Here is a 23,843-nt window from a genome sequence, read left to right as displayed (position 1 = left end):
AAATTGGAACATTCTTTTATTTCAAGAGGACTGAATCTGTTTATTTATTAAAAAAGCACTTATTCCTATTTTTTTCCAAGAATTTGCACTGCTCTGCTGTTGGTGTTTAGTATGATTTGCTTTTTGTTTTGTTTTTTTAATAAAAGTAGAGACAAGTCTGTATCATGACACTTGTCTTTCGGACTTGGCAAGTGTGTGATATACTGACCGAATTACACTCTCTCTCATACCTCTTCTCCTGCTGTCAGTACTTCTGCATTGCAGTTCATGGGCTATTGCTCGAGCAATAACCCTCTGCACTCGCAGAGAGCTGCTGTATTGCACAAGTTGCTTCTGAAAGCTAAATTCCAAACAAGAGCGATGTTTCCTTCCCGCGTGCTCTCCCGTATGCCCACTCAGTACAAACGACTTAACTGTGCAGAAGATTAATCTTTTCTTGGAGTTTCTCGGTTGTTCTGCTGGCGTAAAACTTGGGTAATGTTGTGTGAAGGTTTCAAACTGCTCCCTCGTGCGTTGGTTTTCCTCCAGAGGGATGTGTAATCTCTGTTCTCTGGGCCAGGAACTGAAGCACAGTGAAGTTCTGAATCACTCCGAACTGATGGCAGAGACCTGTGCAGCTTCACTGCCTTGCTCTTGGCACGAAGCTCTCCAAAACCATCCCACTGAAACGTAGTGAGACAAATTGTCCTGACCTATTGCACAACGCGAGGGCCCCACACGAGTGTGATTCTCAAGTACCAGCAGTTCACATGATCTAACTCCAGTCTTGCACCACCTCGGAGTACCGATACAGTCGGTCTGGGCGTCTTGTACTTGGTGTGGCCAGCTCCATGCGATGCGATGAGTAAAAACCTTTTCTGAAAACACTTTTCCTGCCTCAGCTCTAGCCCTGCCTTCTTTTGGCCTGGCTCTCTGAGGGCTCCTCATGCAGGAAATCCAGAGATTCAATTGCTGTCCTGGGGCTGTGCCTTTTGTAGGCGAGCTCTGCTTCCCAGTTAGCTGGAGTGGTGTTGTCTTTGCAAATGAAAAAGCCTCTACCTGGCTCAGCACGGTTAACCCGTGGCATTCAGTTGAGAGAGGAATAATAAATAAAATTGGTATCTGTAGGTTCACTATGACCTATTGGAGGATGCTATTTTAAAAAATAATCATGTGGATTTTCTTCTCCTAAATTTCTACTAAAATTCTATGATTTACTGGACTTAAATTTGATCTTTGTTGGTGTTGAGCTGTTTCTGCCTTTGCTGTGGGAGTAACACTGTGTAACTGGCTGTAGCAGTGGCTGGCTTTGTTCTGTTCAAACAGATATAAAACAGACACTTGATAAATAGGAAAGAAGAGCAACAAGTTTCTTTCATTCCTGAGTTAATCCTAAGGAATAACAGTTTGTATACAGCAACTGGAGTATGGCTATTAAAGCTTGGGTGTCATAGGCACTTGTCTCCTGTACTTTTATTGAGCCTTTTTTCCCTTCCAGACTTATTTTTCACTAGCATCTTACTTCCCCTCCCTCCTGTGCTCTCTCATTTGATACTCATCATCTATTTTAGCTGTGTAATGTTATTTGTGTACCCCGCCATGTGCTTTGCTTGGTCTGCAGTATTTTCAGTCCTCCTAAAGCAGTATCAGAACCTTTATTTTAAAAATTTCAGGGTCTTTTTCTTCTCGACTGGTAGTTTATGGACACTGCTCTAAGCAGCTGCTGAGGTTTGTACTGGCAGTTTTAACCTCCTAAAGGTGCAGAGCCCAGACTTGCTGACTTGTATCCAGGTGAAATTTGGAGTTTTGTGGGTACCCCATTCTGGTCATCACTGATAACATTTGCTTGTAGCAGTCTCTGAATATCAGTTCTTATTTTAAATATTTGTACCAGTCAGGAACAAAAACTGTTTATGTCCACGTTCAAGAAGATGTTGGCACTTGCCCAGCCCTGGAGCCCTCCCCAACCCGTGTTTATGCTGTGAAGCAGCGCCTGAAATACTGCTGTTTATTGCAGCCTACCAGCTTGGTTATTGTGCTTACTTTCTCCAGGAGCGTGCTCAAGACAAACGTGTTTGATTTTTGCTGATGTCTACCAGCGGCTGGACTCATTTTTGCATGCCTGCTTCCTCGCTGAAAGTCTTTCTGCCACCTCTTTGTGCCAGCGGACCAGCCGTGGTGAGAAATGCGCTCTGTTTGCAACTTCATTTTCACGGGGAAGAAGCAGCAGTGGAGCACCAAAATGCAGTTCAACTCTCCATTCGTAGCATCGCAGTGAGGTATTAAGCCAGAGACAATGCAGAGCCGTTAAGATTGCAACTTATTTCCCATCTCTCACTTCATATATGGTTTAAGCCAAAATTACCAAGTTTTGCGTGCAACCAAGTCATTAGCACTACCCGCATAATAATCCTGCTGCCTGTATTATAGCAGGCATGCAGTTTTTCCCTCCAAAAAAAGAAATGTGGAATGCCAGATATGTGTTTTTAAGTTAAGATGTCAAGACTGTTTGAGGAGCACTTAACTCCAGACTTACTGTGGGACGGGTTTTACAAGCTCTTATCTCTTTTAGGTACCCTCTTCTGCCCAGATTGCTCTTAAGCCCTCTAAAGTCTGCAGTGAACTTGGCGTGGCTTATTACAAATGCTCTTTTAAAATCAAGCTGAAATGCATTATTTAAAGTACTCTGGAACTCACCATTCTGCTTCTGTTTCTTTGAGGTTCAGTTTTATCTACATTTTACATGTGGTTAAGTCATTGCAAAATGCTGCTGGTCTAATAGGGAGAACTGAAAAGTGTCAGTGTGCTTGCTTGAAAAGAGAAGTTTCTCTTTTATATATATTAAAAAAAAAAAAAAGTATTTAGGGAAAGGAAGCGGAGGAGAGCACTGAATGCAGCTTCATGCGAATGAGTATTTCAGGAGATGGCACTGGGAAGCTTTTCATGCATTTCTGGTGAGACTCCAGGACTTGGTGTTGCTGTCAGTTAGCTGGGTTTTGTTGTGTTTTTCCTTCTGGGCATCATTGCTAGACTCAACAATTCTGATCCGTTTACTTGAGTGAATGACCCAGCTGTTTCCAAGGTCAGCATCGACTCCTCCGAACTATTTTACATGAATTGAGCTCAAGCACATGAGAGCAGAAACGCACGGGGTGTACGAAGCTCATGGGTTTGTTCCCCGAGATTACAGCTGTGGAGTGGCATCCAAATTCTTCCCTGGTGGGAGCAGTCACTTTCTGCCTCGAGCCGTTTAGGGAGGAAGCGCTAATTGAAGATGTGACCTACATGTGGTGAGCTGATACCGCCTTGGTGCTCTGCCAAGCACGCAGCCTATAGAAAAGCGCTCGGGGTTCGAAGCTGCGGGGCTGCCAGCCAGCTCCTGAGCCAGAGTTGTGCTTTCCTCCCCGCCGTGCTTTATCAGCAGAGGAAAATGGGGCAGGGCACGTATTTCTAAGCAGCTGTGAAAGTGGTATGCCCTCTGTATACAAACTGATAGCTCGGGATGGCTTTATGCTCCTGACCAGCGACCTTCCCATTCTGCAGGCTCTGCTGCTTCCAGGAATGTTTTTACAGGGCCCTACAGAGCTGATTAGTTGTCAACTAAGCTTCTCCTCAATGTCGCCTCCGAAGCCGCCTTGAAATTCTCCAGTGTTTCCACGTGGAGGGGGTTTGTTTAAATTGAAGGAGGTGCCTCGAGCACCGTCCCTCCTACCACGAGCCTGGAGCCTTAAAGCAGAGCCCAGCTTGTGGCCGAAGCTGCAGCTTGGTACGTGAGGGGCACAGCATCGCGCCAGGGGCAGCACCAGGAGCGAGCTGCTGAAGAGCTCATCTGCAAGGTCTGTACGAGTAGCATGCATGAATTACTTGAGCAGGTAGGAGAGGAAAAGACACCTTACAGCCTCCCCACTAACTCGTGAATGCCACAGCATTCCCCCCCATACCTTGGGGTTTGAGAAACCAAAACATTTGCTAAAGGAATAGATGCCTCTCAGCCCCTACTAGGATCTGTGGCAATTGGTGCAGGATATCCCCTCTTTACAGCTGTTTTAGGATCGATTCCGTACCGTAGGATTTACTTTGGCAATCCATGCAAGCTTCTGATGGAGCGGAGTTATTGTTTAGGCTGTATTTTTAGCAGCCAGCCCTTTGTGACTACATGGAAATGTAATTTATGAAGTAGGATGCTACTCCTTAATTGTCTCTGACGTTGTGGAAGCGTACGCAGTGTTCGCCGCAGCGTTCTGCAAAGTAAACATTCCCCTCATGTATGGGGGAAAGGGGCTGTGTCAACAAGACTGCCCAGCTCCTGTTCACATGCTTGAATTATCTCCCCAAGATGAGTTTCCAGGCAAATGCATAAGCAAATGTTTCTCCAAAGCTGACAGTGTTTGTATGTAAATTCCTCATTAGCTGCGGGTCTCTTCCCTTCCTTCTCTTCCCAGTCTTTGGCTCAAAATGTTGAGCGAGGAGACCAAGAATGCTGACCCCTTAAACACAGATAACTCGTGCTAGCACCATCGGCATGCCAGAGGGGAATGTCTGCCTGTTCGTACTCCCTGCTCCTGGCTCTCGGGAGTTACCAAAGAGAAAAACAAAGCTCTGGGGTTCGGAGAAACTTTAAAAACAAAATGAGAAGTCAAGCTTGCAAGGAAAATTCTCCGTAAGAAACATCACTTCATCTCCCACCGAACTTCAGTCTTGTAGGGTTGCATAGAAGGTAAAGGCAGGATCGCTGTATGTTTGAGGTGGCGTGCTGGTGTTATCCTCCATAGTGAGGGTGAAGGTCAAATATTTGGGCTGAAACCATAATTATATTTAGCTGCAAGTCTAAATTGTTAGACCTGGCTTTTACGAGCTCCCATCTGCCACAGCTGATGGCCCTACAACAGGGCAGGATCGGGGGCAGCACCTCTGCCCTTCTGCTTGTTCTTCTTTGGGATTCCTCTCGGTCTTTCAGGTCTCACAACTTCCCACTGTGGTGGAAATGGTTAGTGCAGCTTCCAGCTCTTAAAGCTTTAGGTTTGAGGCAGAGCCTGGGAGCTGACAAGGCCCAACACTGTGGTTCCACTAGCAGAGAGGCCTTTTTGGCTTACAGGTGAAATGCTCTGCTTAGATCTTTTTGCATATGCTTTTCACACAGGTGTTTGTATACTCGGGCTCTCTGAGATGTTCCTAACCAAAACCCATTGTTTTCATCTGATACCTTAAAATTTTGTGCATTTTTCCCGTTATTAAGCAAAGGGACGGAAAAGTTTGAGTCAGTCAGGAAGCTGCTAGGAGCTATTCTTAAATCTGGCTCTTCTAAAATGGGAAGATCCCACAACTTTGCCTGCATCCATATTCCAAACTCCTGATGCTTTGTGATGCTAGGCATGAATGTATTCAGGCTCAAAACACTTTTGACTATTTCTTTTGAGTTTGGGGGTTAAATGGGTTCCTGGAGCTGCTATTAGACCACGGATGCCTCCCCTCTAGTCATGCTTCCCCTCTAGCATGACTTCAGCTCATCTGACTTCGCCGTGCCGAGAAGCACTTAGGCCTTTCAGCGGTTTCCTTCCTCCTCCTTGCTGTGCCGCCTTCTAGCCTCAATCGAAAATAATCTGTTGATACTGGCAGTACATTTTGGTGATGAAAACCGGACATTGTTTTCCTAAGAAGCATTTAGTTGTGTACACTTGAGTTCATTGCCTTGGTTACGGTTTACAAGGAGGTTTTGTTAACTCTGCCAGCTGAGCTGCGAGGGTGCCAGGGTGCCCACAGCAGACAGAAATGATGAAGTGAAATGCACGAGTCGTTTTTTTCTGCTTTCATGTCTTCAGAAGGGTGTTACTCTGTAGATTTTTATAGACATTCTTGAACATGAGAAGAACAAGATTACAAACTTGAGGAGGAGGGGGTGGGAGGGGAGAAAAAAGTCCTTGAGTAACCAAATTTTTCTTCTGACAAAGTGCTTTCCAGCTTTTTTTCCTCTGTAAAATGAGACTGGTCTTCTCACTGGTGGGAACAGACAGTGCAAGTAATAAACATGCAGTAGAGGGACGATGCTGGCATGCCAAGAGATGCTACTTGAAGATGACAAAGGGAATACAGAGCAGAATTTTTGTAGGTGTAAGTAGAACCAGCTGAGTTGCATATGGAGGTGACAGGCGCTATTGCAGTGTGGCTGCTGATTTTAGGAACTGATACTGGTGTGGTCCAAGCTGGAGCCACTGTGCTGTATGTCACAGGCTTTTCTGGTGTTTAAATCTACCTGGAAAGGTTTTGACTACTTTATTCCAACCTGAAGCCGTGCTTCCAGGCCCCTGCAGAAAGCAGCTCTGGCACAACACACCCTGAAGATTAAAAAAAAAAAAAAAAAAAATAATAATAATAATAATAATAATAATAAAAAAATCAATTGGGTGTGATCTGTGCTGGAGGCGAAGTTAATGGAATTGGTTTGCATTTTATGGGTGACTGTAACGTACCTCAGAAATGGCTGTGATCTTTCCTCCTTCCTTATGGCACAATTACTCTGCAGTTGTAGGTAAGGGATTGTTTCAGAGCGCTTCTCCTTGCAGTTTTCTGAATCGGATGTTTAAGATTTAGGCCTGCGTTTGTGTAGGACTGCGGTGTCACCCTAGGGCATGAGCACCAGGAGGAAGGAGAGGTGAGGAGGAGAGCGTGATGTGGCTGCAGAGTTCCTCTTTCTGGGAAACCCATCAGCACCTGCTGGCCTGTCCAAACCAAATGAACCACACCGTGTGTCAGATCAGCTCAGCCGTGCCCCAGCTCGTGTTTTGGGTGCTGTCAGCTCCGTATCGCTGAGAAATGGAAGTTGGTGACGATGGGAATGACCACCTGCTCCTTGAGTTCAACCTGGAGGTCTGTAGTGCCCTTGTTTATTGTGATTTACCCTGAGGCATGAAGTGTTTTCTCGAGTAACCAAAGTGAAAACAAACATCTCGGGTTCTGTATCGATTTGGGAAGTAATCAGAAAAAGGTGTGTGGGACATTTTTCCTGCAGAACTAACGTAAGGGCCTGGCTCCTGTCCTACTGTGGGGCAAACTGCCACAGCCCAGAGGTGCTCTTCACATCTGCCTTTGGCTTTTGGGTCTCTGCGTTGGCTCTGCTGCACCAAGATGAGGAGCTGAGCGCTGAGGAGGAACCCCAGGTAACCTGTGCTGGGCTCAAGGACGCTGAGAAAAGCAGCACCACCGGGCTGCAGCCACGGAACGAGGCACTCTGCTCCACGTTGGGCTGCTGGGTCGTGCCAGGACCTGCAGCACTCACTTTTCCTCCGGTCAGTGGGATTTTCTGGCATCCTCTGCCCTTACTGGCAGAGGGCAAGGGAAATGTGGCAGGCGGGAGCGTTATCAGCCTGAAATAAAGGGCTTAGGGCTGTGTTTTGTACCAGCTGAGTAGGGCAGCGTTTCCTGAGCACGTTACGTTGGCCTGGTTCCTGATTTCAGTACGAGCTGCTCAGGGAAGTGAAATAGGTGAGTGTTAAATGTAAGCTAGGGATGTTTGGTCTGTACTGAATTTGGGCTGCATCTGAGGTGTGCTGGGCCTCCCTTTTGCTGGCTGTTTCACGTCTTGCTGTGCAGGCGTGCCTGAAATGCATCCTGGCTAGTTCGTCTTCACCAAGAGGAACCTGAACACGAGGCAGCTGTGTGTCTTTGAAGCTCCAGTTATCATCTTCCAGAGTAGCTTAAGCCTGACTTTTTCTAGTTAATGTTTATATATACACAGCTTTGAGGCATGTGATTATTTTCCTGTTTCACAGGAGCATGCATTGTTTAGATCTCTTAATTTCTTTCTGCTTTTATGCGCATACTTGAAGTAGACTTAAGTCCGTTCGCTTTTTTCAGATTTTTTTTTAAAAGCAAGATTGAGTCTTTTACCCTGTAACGAAGCAAAACGCTGGTTAAGGGGAAAAAATACCTGCAGGTTCCAGAAATGGGAGGCTTTGGAGTTGGATGGAAGGCAGAGAACCAGTTTCACACCTGCAGAGCCTCCCCGTGCATGTGCCCAGCCTTTCCAGGAGCAACGGGACGTGGCTGTGTCCAGTGCCTGCCAACGAATCCAGCCAGCATCCTACCCTCCGAATGCAGAATAGTGCCAGCGCTTCCATAATTAGCTAAAACATTGTCAGCGGCACGGAAGATGCAGGAACAGGGTGCTCTGCCAGGGTGAGGAGCCGGCTTCTCGGTGCGAGGTGAGCAGCTCATGGAAAAACTGAGCTCAGCTGCTGGGTGGAGGCTGCGCGAGGTCCCAACCTTTGCCGGTGACCAGGAAAAGAGCGAGCAGGGTTTAGTTGCTAAGGGAGCGCCCTGTTTTGCGTCTGGGCAGCCCAAGAAGAGCCGGTGCCAGGAAGAGATGACTCGTGGTGTTTGCTATTGTTGCTGCTGCGGAATCTCAGCGGCTGCGAGGAGCTGCTGGCGCTCCGCTCCTCCTCCCTGCCCTGCCTCTGCTTCTCCCATCAAATCGGGTGGGATCGAGGTGGCACTAACGTCTTTGGAGACAGGGTCTCTGCCCTATTCATCGAATTTTCTTAGGTGGGTCTTGAGGCATTGACGCATTTAGTGCTGCTTAAACACCTGTGTTTTCTAATTCTTTTCCTGATTTTTTTTGGTGTCTCCCCAGCACGTTTTAGTCCCATCTAGTTCATCACCAAAGACCTTTTGAAACACACAATTGCCTTTTTTTGTCCAGCCAACGTTCCCTATTCCTGCTCTGCAGCACCTTGAGACTTAGAAAATGCTTTTTGTTCGCTTTTATTTTTATTATTTAGCATGTAATTGCTATTTCCTAAAGAATCCAGCCCGTGCTGGAGCATCCAGCTCAGATCACTCGTTTTAAGCTCAGCTCCCCACAACCCTGCACACCGTTTTGGTATAATTGCAGCAAATTAGCCGCCGTTAGGTGGTTTATTTCTGAGATGCAAATGCTGGCCGTGTGAATAGATAGACGTAGGCATCTGTTCAGGTGCTGCTGGGTGTTATCTGCAGCGTGCTCAGAGACACGGCTCGGATGTGCTGCCCAGAGGGCGGCCATGCACTGAGCAGGGAGTTTCAGTTATTGCTGCTGTTTATCAAGGAGGTTACGAGCCCGGGGAGCTTGGAAACCACCCTCACAACCCTTTCTCTGCTGTAATCTGCCGAGGGGAAGCGCTTCACGGCAGCGCTGCCACCAGCTGCTTCGCCGAAGCCGCCTGGGTTTGGGGGAGATTTTGGCACCGCGCCCGATGGAAGCTGCCGCCCGCGAGGAAACCCCGAGGCGCGCTGGGGCGAGCTGCTGCGCTGCTCGTGACATCCTGAGGCTGCTGATGGAGCCCGACGGCTCGGGACGGGGCTGTGGCTGCCTGTCGCTGCTGCGCGCACGCTGCTGACTCAGAGCCGAGCGCCGGCAGCCCGCTGAGCGAGCAAGAAACCAGGCTTGGACTTCGTCCCCGGGGTGTCAGAGCTTTGTGCCGGCACCCGTGGGACGCCAGGAGGGCTGCGTGCCCCCCAGCAGGGAGCTAGCGATTAGCACCAGGGGATTTATGTTACCACTTTCAATTTTTTCTTTCGGTTTTTCATGAGAAGAACAGGCTGCGGCCATGCAGACGGAAGCAGACTGCCTGAGCCCAGAAGCTCAGAAACTGGTAAGGCAAACGGGGGGAGAAGGAGGGAGGGAGAGGGAGGGCTGCTGTGCTGCCCAGGGCTCCCCGGCTGCCCCAGCCCCAAAATCCCAGCGGGGCAGGGGCAGGGGAAGCACCTGTACTCGTTCAGCTCTTCCCGGGCTGCTCAGCCTTCAGTCAGCTCCCCTCGTGCTGGTGAGTGTTTGCACTGAACATGCCTAAAAAACAAAAAACCAACAAACTTTCGTGGTTTGTTATTTTTTTTCAGCCCAGCAGGGACTGTGCCTGTAGTCCCACTGGTATTTTGCAGTCCCCTGGATACCATGAGGTTCCTGGGCATTTATCGAGCTGCTCGGCTCCGCTGTGTTGTGAGGTTGCTTCCTACAGGTTTCTGCCCCAGCTGCCTGTGCCTTTGCCTGAATTCAAGCATAATGATCGTGGATGCTTAGAGAAAGTGCTGTGACTTTTTTACATGTGTTTTTTTTTTTCTATAATTTGGAACAGTCTATGAGAATTTAGCCTTATTTTGGGCACGTGTGTAATTCACAGCAGCTCTACAGCTAGTAAGGTGCCTGGTTTTGCCCCTGACTGACAGTCACAGGCAGCTAGCTCTGCAAAAGGCTGGGAATTTTTGAAGGCTTTTTAAAAATAAGGCACAAAAATGTAAGCTGCTCGCTGCTCAGTTTGGTATGGGAGCAGATACACCAGCTGAATTGGGTCTGTGCTTCCTACAAGTTTCAAAGCAGCCCCGAGCCTGCATGAAGTTTTAAAGGAGGGATTTCTCAGCTGCTGACACGAGCTGTCGCTCTCCCCGTTCCTCGTTCCTCGCTGTCACCCCGTGGTTCAGAGGGGAGCTGTCAGACCAGCCCATAATGGGCCTCTCTGCCCAAAGGGTGGTGGTTAGCAAGGAATCCTTGGTTTATATTTAGGCGAACCTGCTGCCCTCTGAGCCATTTGCATGGAAGAGAAAGGTAAGCTGGGCAGGATGTGGGCTGAGCAATCCCTGCGTGATTCACAGGCTCGCCATCAGATGATTAAATGGTGCAAAGTGTATTTATTTATAATCCCAACTCGGCTGCAAAAAAATGCAGGTGAGTGACCTCTAACCACAGAAGTCATTTCCAGACAGCCTCGTTTCAGGGCGAAGGAGCGTGTGATAATTCAGGGGCAGCTCCTGGGGCTCGCTGGTTTCCATCACTTGTTGCTGGAGCGGAGGGGAGGCAGAGGACAGCAGTGCTGCGGGTTTCCTGCGGTGAATTCGTGCGCCTGCTGCACTGTGGGGATACAGCAAGTCAGGTGCTGCCTGTCCAAATAAGCCGTACCTTTCTGAGAAGTACACCAAGCCTTATCAGATTTCTTTTGGCTAACGAAGCATGTGACTGACGTAAAGGGAGCGAACCGTTGTGCAACGCTTCAGGAAAAAGCTTTCACCTGCAGCACACAGGAGCGGGATGGCAGCACCCATGAAAAGTTGTGCTCACAGTAAATGCCAATTGCTGGCTCTGTCTTGGGCACATTGGCAAGCAACTCAGCCTGAGAATAGCTGTTACAGAAATATGTAATAGCTGTTGCAGGGCTTGCAGGTATCATTTAGTCGGGCAAACATATGTCTTAAAATGTCTGCGGCGTTGGGATCAGAGAGCTTTCTGAATATGGTTTCATGCTGGCAAGCTAACAAACGCTTCAGCCCTCCGCAAAATACAAAAAACAAACCTAATCTTAATTTTTAGCCTTAGAAGCAGATCATTTTGAGTACGTTGGATTTAAGGAGAGCTTTGTATAGATTGAAACCTTCTATGCGTGTAGCCCTGTGGTAAGTCCACATCATTTTTTTTCAGTGCTCAAAAAAGCAGCATAATTTCCTGCCTTTGTTGGCTATTTCTTGGGGCTTCCAGTGTAACAATGAACCCTTGAACGCTGCAGAAAGGAAAAGCTCCGCGAATGCACACCTTCAGGATGTGTGTCATCAGCCTCTACCTAACCAAGGCACCTCCATAATTCTCTCGTCGGGACGATAATGGACATCCAGCTTCCCCAGGCGAGAGGACGCCGCGCTCGGGGCCGGGAAGTCCCTGCTTCCTCCAGCATTGTGCTTCGTGCAGCAGCACTGGGCACAGCACAGGTTGACCCCACAGCTGTGGATATTCCCGTTTCTCCCCGCAGCCCCGTGGGGCAAACAGGGGGAGGAAACGCTGCTGGCCCTGCCCGGCTGGTGTCCAGCTTGTTCTTGGACGGCGTCGCACGGCGGTAACGAAGCAGGTCGCAGGGCCGAAGGTGCCAAACTCCTTCGTGCACGATAAGGATCTGCTGCGCAGGGCTGGATCTTCCTCTGAACACTGAACCCAGCATTAAGCAGGGCTGTGGGGCGCAGAGCAGGAGGACAGGCAAAAGCAACACGCACTTCGCAGGGCGTCTACAGCTATAAATCACTGCGGGCGACTGCACTGAAATGACAAAAATGCAGGATGTGTACTTGCAGAGTTCCAGCGACTTTCCCGAAATAAGGCAATTCTTTTTCAGCTGCTGTGGGTCTCCACGCTCCTCTCGGCAGCGTGGTTGCCGTCTCCTCTCGTTTTGCCCACGGGGCTTTGCATGAAGCCCCTGCAGGTTTTTTTTGGATGGTATGCACGGTTCAGCTGAAGCCACCAGCAATCTTTGTCAGATGCGCAATGCTTCGTAAGAAGGGAGTTACAAAAGCTCTTTAATGAGTGCAGTTAGGCTTTGTGTTCTTACTCGTCTGTTTTTGCCAGTGATCTGTCACTTCTGATGAGGCCTGCGTTACTCACGGAGTCGGCAGTGAATTATAGATGGTTCTAAGATTTGCTTCCTTCAGTCTCAGTGATTTATCTCATCTCAAATCCCTTCAATAGCTGTTTGTTTTAGCAGCCTCGAGACTCTCATTTTAGCTTTCGTACTCCGAATTTTCAAAGTTTGCCTGTGCTCATCGCCGCTGGAGGTGTGCTGAGCAGCGTCGTGGCCCTTGTCGGGGTACGGGCGAGGTGACTCGGGTCTGCTCTGGCAGTGCTGGGGCTGGAGGGAGGCCAGGGCCGTTCAGGCAGAGCCTGTTTTGGGGCAGTCAGCACGGGGAGAAGGGCCGAGCTCACGCCGTGCTTTGCAGGCTGTGCAAGAAACCGAGGTATTTATAGCAGAGAGCTGTTAATGCGAAAACGCAGCCCAAGTGTGTGGTCTGCTGAACCGAGACGAGCTGAGTCGTGCTCCTGCTTTTGAGGAAGAGGTGCAGAATAAATCTGACCCTCTTACCCCCTTTGCCTAAAGTCCGTAGTGGCAGCGGAGGTCACGATGCGATCCTTCATGTGTCTGCAGCACCTGGCTGTGCTTTTGTGCAGGAAAACTGCCAGAAAATGCTCTCCAAAGGCTCGTGGACAGCCTCAGCCGTGAAGGGCTGGGAACCATTGCGGTAAAACATGGACCTTGTGCTGCTGGCTGACCTGCTGCTCCTTGCTGACAACTTTCTGGGTACAGGCAAGTATTTGGGAGCTCTTGCTTACCCCCCAAAGGAACTCAAAGTGCCTGAAGTGCCAAAAAGTCCTTTTTAACTGACCTTGCCCAAGGTAACGAAATAAGCTGGATTGGAAACAATTCAGTGATCACCTAGACAGCACCCAGCACCCCGAGGAACACGTCTGAAATGTAATGGTCAGTTCACTCGTGGAATTTGCTGCAAAATACCGGGCTTATGGAAGGCTGCCCTTTGTTCCTCTGCTGTGTAAGATGAGGCTACTGAGAAGCCAACAGGCTGGCTCTTCATGGGGGATACGTGGAGGGGGTGAGGTCAAATTGGGAGAGGATGGGTCTTGACATGATGCAGGAGAGGAAAAAAGTCTCTGAGGATGGCCAGGCATCAAAGCAGCAGCCCTGCAAAGCTGCAAAGCCTCCAACCTCGGAGGTTTTCAAGACCCAGGTGGACAAAACCCTGAGCAGCGGGGTCAGAGCTCGGTGCCAGCACTGCTCAGGGCTGGGAGCAGAGACCTCCCGTGGCCCCTGCAGCCAGAAAGTGTCTGGGATGCTTTGGTGCTACACGAGCGAGTCAATTGGAAGTGCTGGTTACTGCTTGGGGTGGAATAACCTTGCACTGGCTTCTAACAGAGGTGCTGGTAGGGTACATGCTAATGGCAGGATTTGTTAAGTTTGAGAAAATCCTAATTCAAAAGCTATTTAAAAGGATCTGGAATATTTTGTTCCCTTGCTTGCGGTGACAGCTACTTAATGCTGAGGAGCCATGTGGGCCTGGAAAGACAAAGTTCATAAAAAACATATGCTCGTTCCAGGACGTGAGCCAACCCGGGATACTAAAGGAAAATGTATTTTTACTCCTGCATGTCTTAAAGGTTTGAAAATTGGCTCTGTATGAGCAGGCGAGGGCTTCAAAGCTGTAATACAGTAAATTGGAGGCTCCCCACGGATTGCATCTAAAACCAAATCGTATCCTGTATATACATGTATACGTAACGTGCCATTTAATGGGATGCTCAGAAAGCCAAATCACTGCAGTCAGTGCTGGTATCCAGGGAACTGGCAAGCCTTTTCTCAGGGAGGGCTTGGAATATTGTTTTCTTCTTTCATTTTCCAAGTTTTGTTTCATTGTTGTGCTCGGTTCTGGAGGATGTGTACTTGTGCAGTGCAGCTTGCAAGGCTGTGAATCCTTTGGCCCTTGTGGTACAAGGAGAACGCATGGGAAGATGCAGATGTGTGTAAAGCACAGCAGCTGCATTGTACAGACAGCTGTTTTTTTCTAATCTGGGAGATCGGCTGGTTGTTAAAATTCATAAGGAAGATACCCACAATCATTTTAACATCCAAATAACCCTGGCTTTGTGTCGCCCCCTTGTTATTTAGGTTTCTTTTCAGGTAAAGAGGGATCACGTAAAGTCAATCCAGTGCTTCTTCCAGCACTGTGATTCCTTACCTTGAGCGTATGCCTTGGAGCATGTTTATACAGCGGCTGTCTTAAAAACATGCAGACCTCACAGCCTGGAACCTCTGTCCCTGGTAGGGCACACAGGTGTGTTCATGGTTTTTTTCCAGAACCCAGCTAATTGCCTCGAAATTCAGACCAGGAGCCGAAAAGAGACGAGCCAACATCGGCTCTTTCTGCCGTGGACGCTTTTACCCTCTGAGCAGGTTTTCTGGTGTTGCAAGTGGTTTCTCAAGCTGAAGGCATCTGGGGTGTACGGATTAGAAACTCCTTTCATTTCTATGTGTGGCATTTGCACAACAGGGAGCTGAAACAGTCCCCAGGATCTATAGATATATAGCACGTCTGCTGGCTGTGTGCCTGTTATTATTATTTTTACTTTCTATTTTTTATTTTTTGCCGAGGGACTGTCTAATTCAGATTCTTTGGTGTTATTTTTGATGAGGATTTAAGATGTACAACGCTGCGGGATCTCGGACTTCCCATACAGGAACTTGTGCTTGGCTTTCCCCAGCCCTTCCCTGTTACCTGAAAATTGTAGCCCTCTTCCTGCTGGTCTGAGTGGTTGAACATTTTTTGGGGGTGGGCAGGATACCTTTATTTTTCCTCTTGGTTTTCCTTCTGTTTAGGAGTGCTAGCGAAAGAGCTGGTGCTCTGACTTTCTGTGTGCTTGACCTGCATATTATTGTAGTTTTTCCTGCCAAAACAGGTACTTTGCTTACAGGGAGCAGCTCTGGGGCTGGGGGAGTTGAGTTGGGTACCCTCCTAGAGCGATGAGAGCGCGCGATCCCGCTTGCTCCCTGCTGAGCCCTCCTGAATCACACTGGATGCACCGCTCGCAATCCCACCGGACCAAAGCCGAGCTGACTTTGCACATCAGGCTTCCTGTTTTCGCCTGGGATTTAAAGCAGATTATTAAAAATGTTCCTTCCCAGCCCGTTCTGGCACTTCCAACCCCGTCGAAATGAGGAAGCTCTATAGCTCTCGTGGGAGGCCTGTTCTTGGCAGGTTTCCCCCTCCGGAGAGCTTTGGGCTTGAATGGCGACGTCTGGATGCTCAGATGGAGCCGGTGTGTTTGCTCGGGATCCCCGTTCCCTTGCCTCCATCGTTCCAGCCCTGGTGGTGTGTAGTTGTGCTGAAAGGCAGCGTTCACCGAGCCGCTGCACCTGCCTGTGCACTCACATCGTGTCAGCCGCCGGGAAGAACAGCACGTAACGTGTTTATTGTGGGTCCAATTAACTCGTCAATAAAAAAAACAATTGCACGGCATGGGGGGGAAAATAAAAAATAAACAAGCCAGACCTGCCTTTCTTAAATAAATCAATCCGGCAGTGTTCTCCCTAGCAGTGTTTCCTCTCCAGCCCCACAAATGGTAATTAAAGAGGCACGGGGCGCTGCTCAAGGCGGCTGCTAACCGGGGGTAGTGCCCGCACGCAGGTGCATTACCTGCCGGGGAAGCACAACAAGCTGTGGAAGGCAGGGCCGTTCCCTGCAGGAGGGAATTAACTCCTACAGGTGTGTTTACAGCCCTGCCGAGTCCAGCCTCCGTGTCTGGGGCCCTGCTGAACGAGCGCGCTTCGCGTCGGAGCGCCCGGCTGTGATTTCACCGCTGTGTTCCCTTCCGCAGGCTGAAGCGAGGCTGGCGGCGAAGCGAGCGGCGCGGGCAGAGGCACGGGAGATCCGGATGAAGGAGCTGGAGCGGCAGCAGAAGGAGGTACGTGCGAGGTGCTGGGGGCACGATCCAAGAGCCTGGAAGAGAGGGCTAGCCTCTGCTTGGCTGAGACCTCAGTCCGAGCGGAGCTGGTGCTCCTCAGTTTTATTTGCTATCGTAGGATAGCAAATAAAACGGCCAGGAAAAATAATTCACTGAATAAGAATAATCCAGTATAACAATTCCCAGAGAAACACCAGTGGTTAGTTAGCTCGTAATCATTGTTTAATATTAAACCTGAAGGTATGCAGCTTGTTTGTGTGCGCACTGGGGGTGAATTCCTAACATTTCCTTGGGAATACTGAGGGAGGGAGAGTCCTGGCCCTCCTGTGGCTCTCTTCTTGCAAGCCGTTTCACTTCGTTGCTGTGAAATTGGGGTTGTCCTGTTCATAAAAATGATGGTCTGCTGTGGGTAGAGGTAAAATTTGGTGGCTGACAGTTGGAAACTGAACTTGGTAAAACACTGCCTACTCCAGCACGTTTGGATGAAATCCCCAGTGTAGCCGCTCAAAACCCTTGGAAAAAACTGTTGTTTTTGTGCAATCAGCAAAGTTACGTGTCAGTGTGAGGGCAGATCATGGGCTTCCAGAGTAGGAATAGTCATGAATGATCCTGAAGACCAAAACAGCCACTTCTGCTCCTGTCCTGGTGGGTAGGAGCTGAGCTGTGTGGTGTTCTCTCCACTCCAGGAAGCTGGGAGCAGTGGTTTGTTTTGAAGCCACAGAAGCTCAGACTGTGCCATTAAAATGGAGCTGGGAGCACGGGCAGACCAACCCAGTGGTGTGACAAGCAGCAGGGCTTAAAACTTACATTTGTTGATGTCCAGTAAACAAAAATGAAGTGAGATTTATTGAAACAGCAGAGCAGACCTAGCAGGGTCAACAGCAATCATAATTTAATTTATCCAAGTAAAATAAGTTTTGATGGAAAGGGAAGAAGTAAGGATTTTGGAGGAGGGGTTATGCAGGAAGAAGCAGCATACGTCTGATCTTTGGGATGCAGAGAAGGAACAGAACAGCCTGGAATGGAAGTTGGTGGGCAATTTGCCGTGCCGAGCCCTGTGCCTCGCCGAGCTGAGGCACGTTTGGATGTGCCTTAGCACCCCGCAGCCGGGTTGGACGTTCCTGCAAACACCCCAGAAGGAAGAGCTGCAGGGGGGCACTGCTGCAAGCACGGTGCCCGTAGAAGAGCGGATCCTTTTAGTGCTACAGCTGCTGCTTGTTGAGGGATGCTCCTTGTAGCCCAGCCCACGGCCATGAGGGCTGCACCGTGGATGAGTGTTGGTACCATGAGGCCTCCTGGTGTGCCTGTAGTGTGATGGAGTTGCTCAGCAGCCCTTGGGAGCCCCAGCAGACAAACAGTAGGTGTTTTGTTTGGGCTGCGAACTAAGTATGGGTGTCATGGCAGCTGACAGCCTTACCATCTAATTTGCAGATGACACTAATGAGCCTTGATGACCCCTTGAAGATTAAAAGCTGCTGCTGCAAAGGGCGTCCTAGTAAATTGAAATGTTGGTATGGAAGCTAAAGCCTGCAAAGGTTCCGTGTGCTCCCACAAATAACTGATCGGAAACTTGGTGAAAATCTTATGTAGATGGAAATGGAATGGTACAGGGTGTCACACTAACACAGGGAATTCAGTGCAAGCTAACCCAGATACTCACTACAATCTGTTTTGTAATTCACTGGCATAAATTACAGGCTGTGACTGCACACTTGCTTAATATTTCGCAAGCTTGGATATTCCCTGGATTTTTCACATAGCTTCATCTCAGCCCCCCAGATGCAAGGTAGAGCTAATGAGGGTGGCTGCACAAAGCTTTTCATTGCCACAGATATCTTCCAAATATAATAAAAGAGAGCACAGATAAATAAAACCCTGAGTAGCAAGCAGCACAAGGGATTTGGCAGCTGCTTCTTTGGAGAACATACTATGGTGATACTGGTGTCTGGATAGCTTGCTGTCTGCCATCTTCATTTTCCTTCCCAAACTCTTCAGAGAAATAAATAGCACATTCACACATGTCAAACAACCAGAGCTTTAAGCGCTACCACTTCAGAAGGCTTCTTAGAGCCAGTTATGGGATTTAAAAAGCAATGAATAAATTTATTGCGTGTGCGTGTACTTGTTCATGCTTCAAGCAGTGTACATGCTCTGACAGGCTTCTGGTGGAGCATGGATCTCTTGAGAATGTATGTATGCTGTTGGCCTAGGTTAAAAGTTTCCAGATGTTCCCATTACAAGCTATAAACATGGCAATATAGCTCCCACTGGCAGTGAAATAGGGTGTTTTACTGATTTGGATTTGGACTAAAGACTGGCTCCTGTCCTGCCCACCAGCAAATATTAAAGATGTTTCTTAATCCGTCCTTCATTTTTCCTAACTTGAAAATAATTGGATAATTTCTGCATCGTGAGGCTGTGTATATGATTTAGCTCATGCTCTTCTTGCTGGAAGTGCCAATACACCAGGTACCTGAGATTTTTGTTCTCTATCATGGAAGTCTCTGTAGTAGAAGGAGCAGCTGTTTTATTAGAAAGCTGTTAAAGTAGCCACATGTGAGGAATGCCCCAAAGATTAGTCACAGCCGTGTAATAAAGCTCACCAGTAAATGGTGGGGAGTGTGCGATACCATACCAAGCTCCTTCTGGCAGGATTGGCTTAATGTAGCACAGCAGAAATTTCAGCACAGGTGATTCTTCTGGAAATTAAGATTGTGGTTGTTATCAGCCACATTATTGACCAGTCCTTTTCCTTTCAGAGGAGCGTATGGTGAGGAGCTCGTGACAGGCAGCCTGGGTTTAGGTGGTGGTGAGCAGGACCTGCCTTTGGTTCATGTAAATTGAGTTGGGAATCTAAGGTATAGACGGCTTTAGGAGGAAAGAACTGTGCTGTGCGATGTGGGAAAGCTGCGACAGAAGGCTGCTGCGGTGCTGGGTGGTGGAACAGGATCCCAGGTGTGTTTGGGAAGGTGGTTTCATCTCATCGCCTGATACCATCTCGGGCCGAGCAGCAGCGTGCTGTCAGGGAGAGGAAGGTAAGGAGCGTACACGTGCAAGTCTAACAGGGAAGTAAGCCAGGTAAAGGGTGTTTTCTGAAAGAAAACAAGCACAGGAACCACGATCTACGCTGCTCTGTGAAGACGAGGGCAGTGGTCAGTCCTGAATCGCGTGTATTTGACAGAGCAACGCTCCTCGTGGAGAGGCTCTGAGAAAGGCGCAGATGTGCTCGAACACAGCCGCGTGAACTTGCTCTGCACTGCTTGCTGCTGCTGCTGCTAGCCACCAGAGATGCAAGCGATTAAGCAGGAGGCTGCTGCGGGCTTTCTGGCACCCTTGAGCACGCGGTAAGTCAGAGCAGGAGAGGCAGATGCCAATTGCCTTGCTCAGCCGCGTGGGTGACTGTCAGAGGTGGTGGCACGTAGCTGATAGGAGTCCCGGCACCTACGGGTCCTGTGCTGCCCCCACCCTGCTGCCGTGCTCTTTAAATGCTTGCAGAGCCAAAGGTTGGTCCATCTGGTTCCTGCTGCAGGGCTGTGTTTGGTGCTGAGTCAAACGCTTGTGTGCGTGCAGGTATTTATTGTTCACTCACAGCAGAACAAGTCAAGAGCTGGCTGGTTTCTCTGAGTACCAAACTGTTAATTCTAGCGAGGTTACCAGGTTAAACTGCAGAGATTTGTTTTTGTAGAAGCTTGCAATAAAATTTATTAAAGCCCTGTTTCCAAGACTTATCCAACAGTTATGTTTCAAGACAGTTTAAAGCTGCAGCATTCGGGGTAACTGTGGAGAGCGTTTTCTGTAGGAGTACCTCCTGTGGGTGCTGCTGAAATGTCTCCTCGAGGACTGACACTCGGAGACCACTGTTTAAGCCAATCTTAATGCCTGAAGTGAGCAGAGAAGGCTCTCCTCCCACTCCCTAATCTGCAGGGTAAGATTCCTGCGTGCCACTTCACCCAGCAGATGAGCCTGGGCTTTTAGTCCGAGGCACGTGCGATGTGCTGCTCTCCTCGCTGCTTTTTCAGCACAAGATTTGCCTTTGCTGCTTTGTCAGTTTTCCTTCCCTGGCACACTTGGCATGCATTTGTCCTCCTTTGCATTTATGCTTCTGGTGGCATAACATGCATTGCCAATACTTTGTGGTGTTTTTTTTCTCTCGTGTCAGTCAGAGCCTGCCACTAATACTGTGGGCAAAGCACATTTTTGTGATACCATAAGAGAGGAAAGTGCTTTCTAAGACCGGAGGCTGCTCAGAGGTCTGTTGGCTGTTAAGCTCTTAGTGGGGGGCATACCTGCGATGGAGAGGACTGTTTGAAATAGGTTTTTTCCCTCTTCCATGTTATCTAACAAGGACAGCACGCTGATTAGAGACTGATCAGAGATGAGCTGATGTAACGGCTGACCGAGAAACCCCAGGTTTGTGAAAGGTGGTGACAGTGAGGACAACAAACGTGGCTCTGTCCCCGTGTCCTCTCCACTGCTCTGATGTGCCCGGCCCCGAACAAGGGCCCTGTTGTTATCGTAGCCACCCGTAATCTGGGTCCTGGACACAAAACCTCTTCAGTGCCCTGCTGCACGCACCAGGAGCACCTGCTGTGCCAAGCCTGAAGCGTCGGGGTTTGGAGAATAAAGCCGTGCGTGGCGTGCTCTGAAAGCATCCGTGTAGCAGCGTGTATATGGAGCGTGGTGTGGGAGACACGTCCACGGCAGAGCTAGAGGAACACCAGCCGCATGTAAAGCTGTGGTGCTTGGCTTCCCGCGCAGATAAAGCGCTCTGCATGTGCAGATCAGCCCCTGCTCTTGGGAACGGTGGGAGGCTTGCCTTCATTTTCCTCTCAGAGGCTTTCTTAGCAGCAGATCAGCGAGGTGATTAGTTGTGTGGGAACGCTGCCTTTCAGTGCGGGTCTCAATTATCCCCTGGGTGCTCCTAGCAAGAGGAATTAATGCTTCTGAGGTATTAAGTTGGCTTCTGCAGTTGGCCTTCCCAATCATGAAGGGGAACCTGATCTGGGCACCGAGGCAGCGACTGGCAGGAGGGTGCTTTGCTTCCCAGCTCAGGGTTCACCTGAGGTGGCCGAGGAGAGCAGCGGGTGGCGAGGATCCTCTGGCCCCAAAATACAGGGGACAAACCTCCCTGCCACCCTCTGACCAGCTGAAGGCCTGGAGTCGGGGCAACATCCCCTTCCCCTGGCTCACCTTCATGGAGCAGGGGGCTGGTGGGCGAATTTATTCAGCGTCGGCGCTTACCCGGGCAGCTGGTGGTTTTGAGAGCAGCGCTGTGCTTTGCTTCAGCTAAATTCAGCTGTGTTAGAGCAGCCCTCGTTCTGATATGCTGACACTGTCCCGCACGCAGCTGGAGGATGTGCAGTGCTGGTATTGCCCTTAGCAGAAGGACAGCTGCTCTGTAGGCACTGCTGGGTTTGCTTTTACTCTGGTTGATGCACGACTGTCACCCCAGGTGAATATTTGGGCATCTGTGACATTTAGAAGGAGGGTTGGAAAGGCAAGAGGCCCTGCCTTACAGCGGGTCAGTCTCTGGCCAGTGCAAAGCTCAGGGAGAAGTGTCTGCACCTCCAGGAGTCCAGCAGGTAGGCAAACAGGAGCGTATTTCAGCAAGGCACGTGGAGGAGGCCTGGAACATAAACCCTGCTTTCATTTCACTCAGCTTGACAGGATTTCAATGTGTACTTTTCTGTATTCATGTTTTACTCTGTATTTTTCTGTATTCATGTTCTGTAAAATTGATATTTTTCCCTCTAGCCTGGCTCATGGAACATCGCATTGCTGTTCATCCATTCACGCTCGCTTTTCTTTCCTTGTTTCTTTCTTTTCCCTTTTTTTTCCCCCTAGATCTATCAAGTTCAGAAGGTAGGGCTTGCTCTTTCATTCTTGTTTGCATGCGTGTTTTCTCACATTACCAATCCTGTTAGCACTTCAGAAAAACTTCTGTAGAACGGAAGATGCCCAGCAGGCTTTGTATTTCCACTCCTTTACATCCCCTTTCCTCCCCTAGCCCGGTGGGGTGGGTAATAAAGGGGAGTGGGGGAAGATGACCTGCATAAAATGGCTGGTCAAGGACTTCATGTAACCTTTCCCAGTGACTATTTGGCAATGAACAACGAGCAGAAGAGCAGTTCTGCAAACCATCCAATGCGTGCAAATAGGGTGGCGCCCGTGTCACTGTACAGCAGTGTTGCTGTTGAAGGCCAAGTGTATTGCTGGAAATATTTCAAGCAAGCACCTAACAGGTGCTAGCAGGAGGAGTGACTTTGAGATGACTTTGCCTGCAGAAAGGCACCGAGTAAATCAGGGATACGGTGGTTGAATTTGTAATCGTCCTGTAAATAAAGTGCATGGCCTTCCTGCCGTCTGCCCAAGAAGCTACAAGCACTTTTATATTGTTTAATATTCTCCCCCTTGGTTTGAAGGCATGATCTCTTCCTAATTTCTTCCTCGTAGCTCGAAAAGGTGGCTCAGCTAATAATAATAGTAATCAGCATAGCTGTAACGGGGGTCACTTGCCCTGTAGCAAAAGCTTTTTGGCCCCTCTGCACTTCCAGCACGCGCCCTGTGTGGTTCCTGCAGGGAGAATAGCCCTGAAGAGGTTTTTCAGGGAGGGACAAAGCATGCACTTCTTTAAGCCTGCCCATTTTCCATTTCAACGAATGAATTTTTCTGAGATTTTTTTTTTTGCTTGCTTGCTTGCTGAGTGATAAATGTGTCCTAAGCCCCCCAGCCTGCTTGCTTTGGCCTTGGCTGCATGTTTCCCAATGCTTGGCATAGCAGTGTGTGCTTTTGGAAATGCTGACCTCTCCTTTAAGTGCCTGTGTGTGCGAAGGTGTCTGCTCAAGGCATGTGCTCTGCTGCTCAATCCCGACTCGCTTCGTTTGGTGACAAATACATCTTACTCTTGTTTTAATATGGGCAGTGACTGCGTACCCAGTGAATCACATTAACAGCTTCCCGTGGATCACCAGGCTCGTTATCGGTCTCCTTTATGGACACTAATTTAATCTCCTGGTACATACGCAGCCCCATGGAAACAAAGAAGTTGTTTACTGTTGGTGTCCTGACATGGATGAGAAGATAAGTGGGTTAGCTTCACAACATCCCGTAGTGAGTTTGCAAGTCTAGCAGTCTCACTGTCACTTAGTGAGCAAATCTGATCTGGACTTCTCTCTCAATGGTATTAATGTCATTAATTATTTAATTTTAGTATCACCTCTCAGGGTAGAGGAGAACTTGAGGGTGGCAGAGACATCCAACTTAAGACCAGATGAATAGCCTTTAGCATTTCCATCTCCTTTAACCCATACATTCGCTCCAGCCAGGCCCCTTTGGGCAGAACAGATGACTTAAAGAATTGAGAAGTGGCTGATGGGACAAAATAGCTGATATGGGAGATGATGCTGGTTGAATCCAGTGCAAGATGTGCTGTTCAGATTACAAATAGTCACCGAGCAATCCCATTCATTAACAATTTTCTTTTGGGGGCAGTAAGCACATTGCTACGTCACTTCAAATGGTGGAGAAAAAGACTGGAAGTGGAATTTAATTTCTGCCTTACAAGTCTTTTAGGGGGTGTTTCCTCATCTCCCTTCTGTGAAACCGAGGTCCG

The 23,843-nt window shown here is 48.9% G+C and overlaps 1 protein-coding gene across 28 annotated transcripts in view; it reads left to right on the top strand.

Annotated features, from left to right (window-relative positions):
• LRRFIP1 (LRR binding FLII interacting protein 1) overlaps positions 1 to 23,843 on the top strand; it is a 100,059-nt gene that overhangs the window by 26,542 nt on the left and 49,674 nt on the right. For 5 of the 28 annotated variants that reach the window (XM_082763837.1, XM_082763838.1, XM_082763858.1 and 2 more), the window contains exons 1-3: positions 15,358 to 15,586; positions 16,145 to 16,231; positions 22,076 to 22,093. In XM_082763837.1, coding sequence (XP_082619963.1) covers positions 15,482 to 15,586; positions 16,145 to 16,231; positions 22,076 to 22,093 — 210 coding nt within the window. In that variant the 5' untranslated portion in view covers positions 15,358 to 15,481. Of the gene's footprint in view, positions 1 to 2,082; positions 2,259 to 3,683; positions 3,852 to 9,029; positions 9,606 to 11,031; positions 11,165 to 15,356; positions 15,587 to 16,144; positions 16,232 to 22,075; positions 22,094 to 23,843 lie in introns of those variants that run through there. The other 23 variants (XM_082763853.1, XM_082763854.1, XM_082763845.1 and 20 more) reach the window with 17 other exon arrangements.

This window comes from Aythya marila, assembly GCF_965140915.1.
Source record: "Aythya marila genome assembly, chromosome: 6".
NCBI classification, from domain to species: domain Eukaryota; kingdom Metazoa; phylum Chordata; class Aves; order Anseriformes; family Anatidae; genus Aythya; species Aythya marila.
The sequence above is the reverse complement of the archived record's forward strand: the minus strand, read 5'-3'. Positions and strand labels throughout refer to the sequence as shown.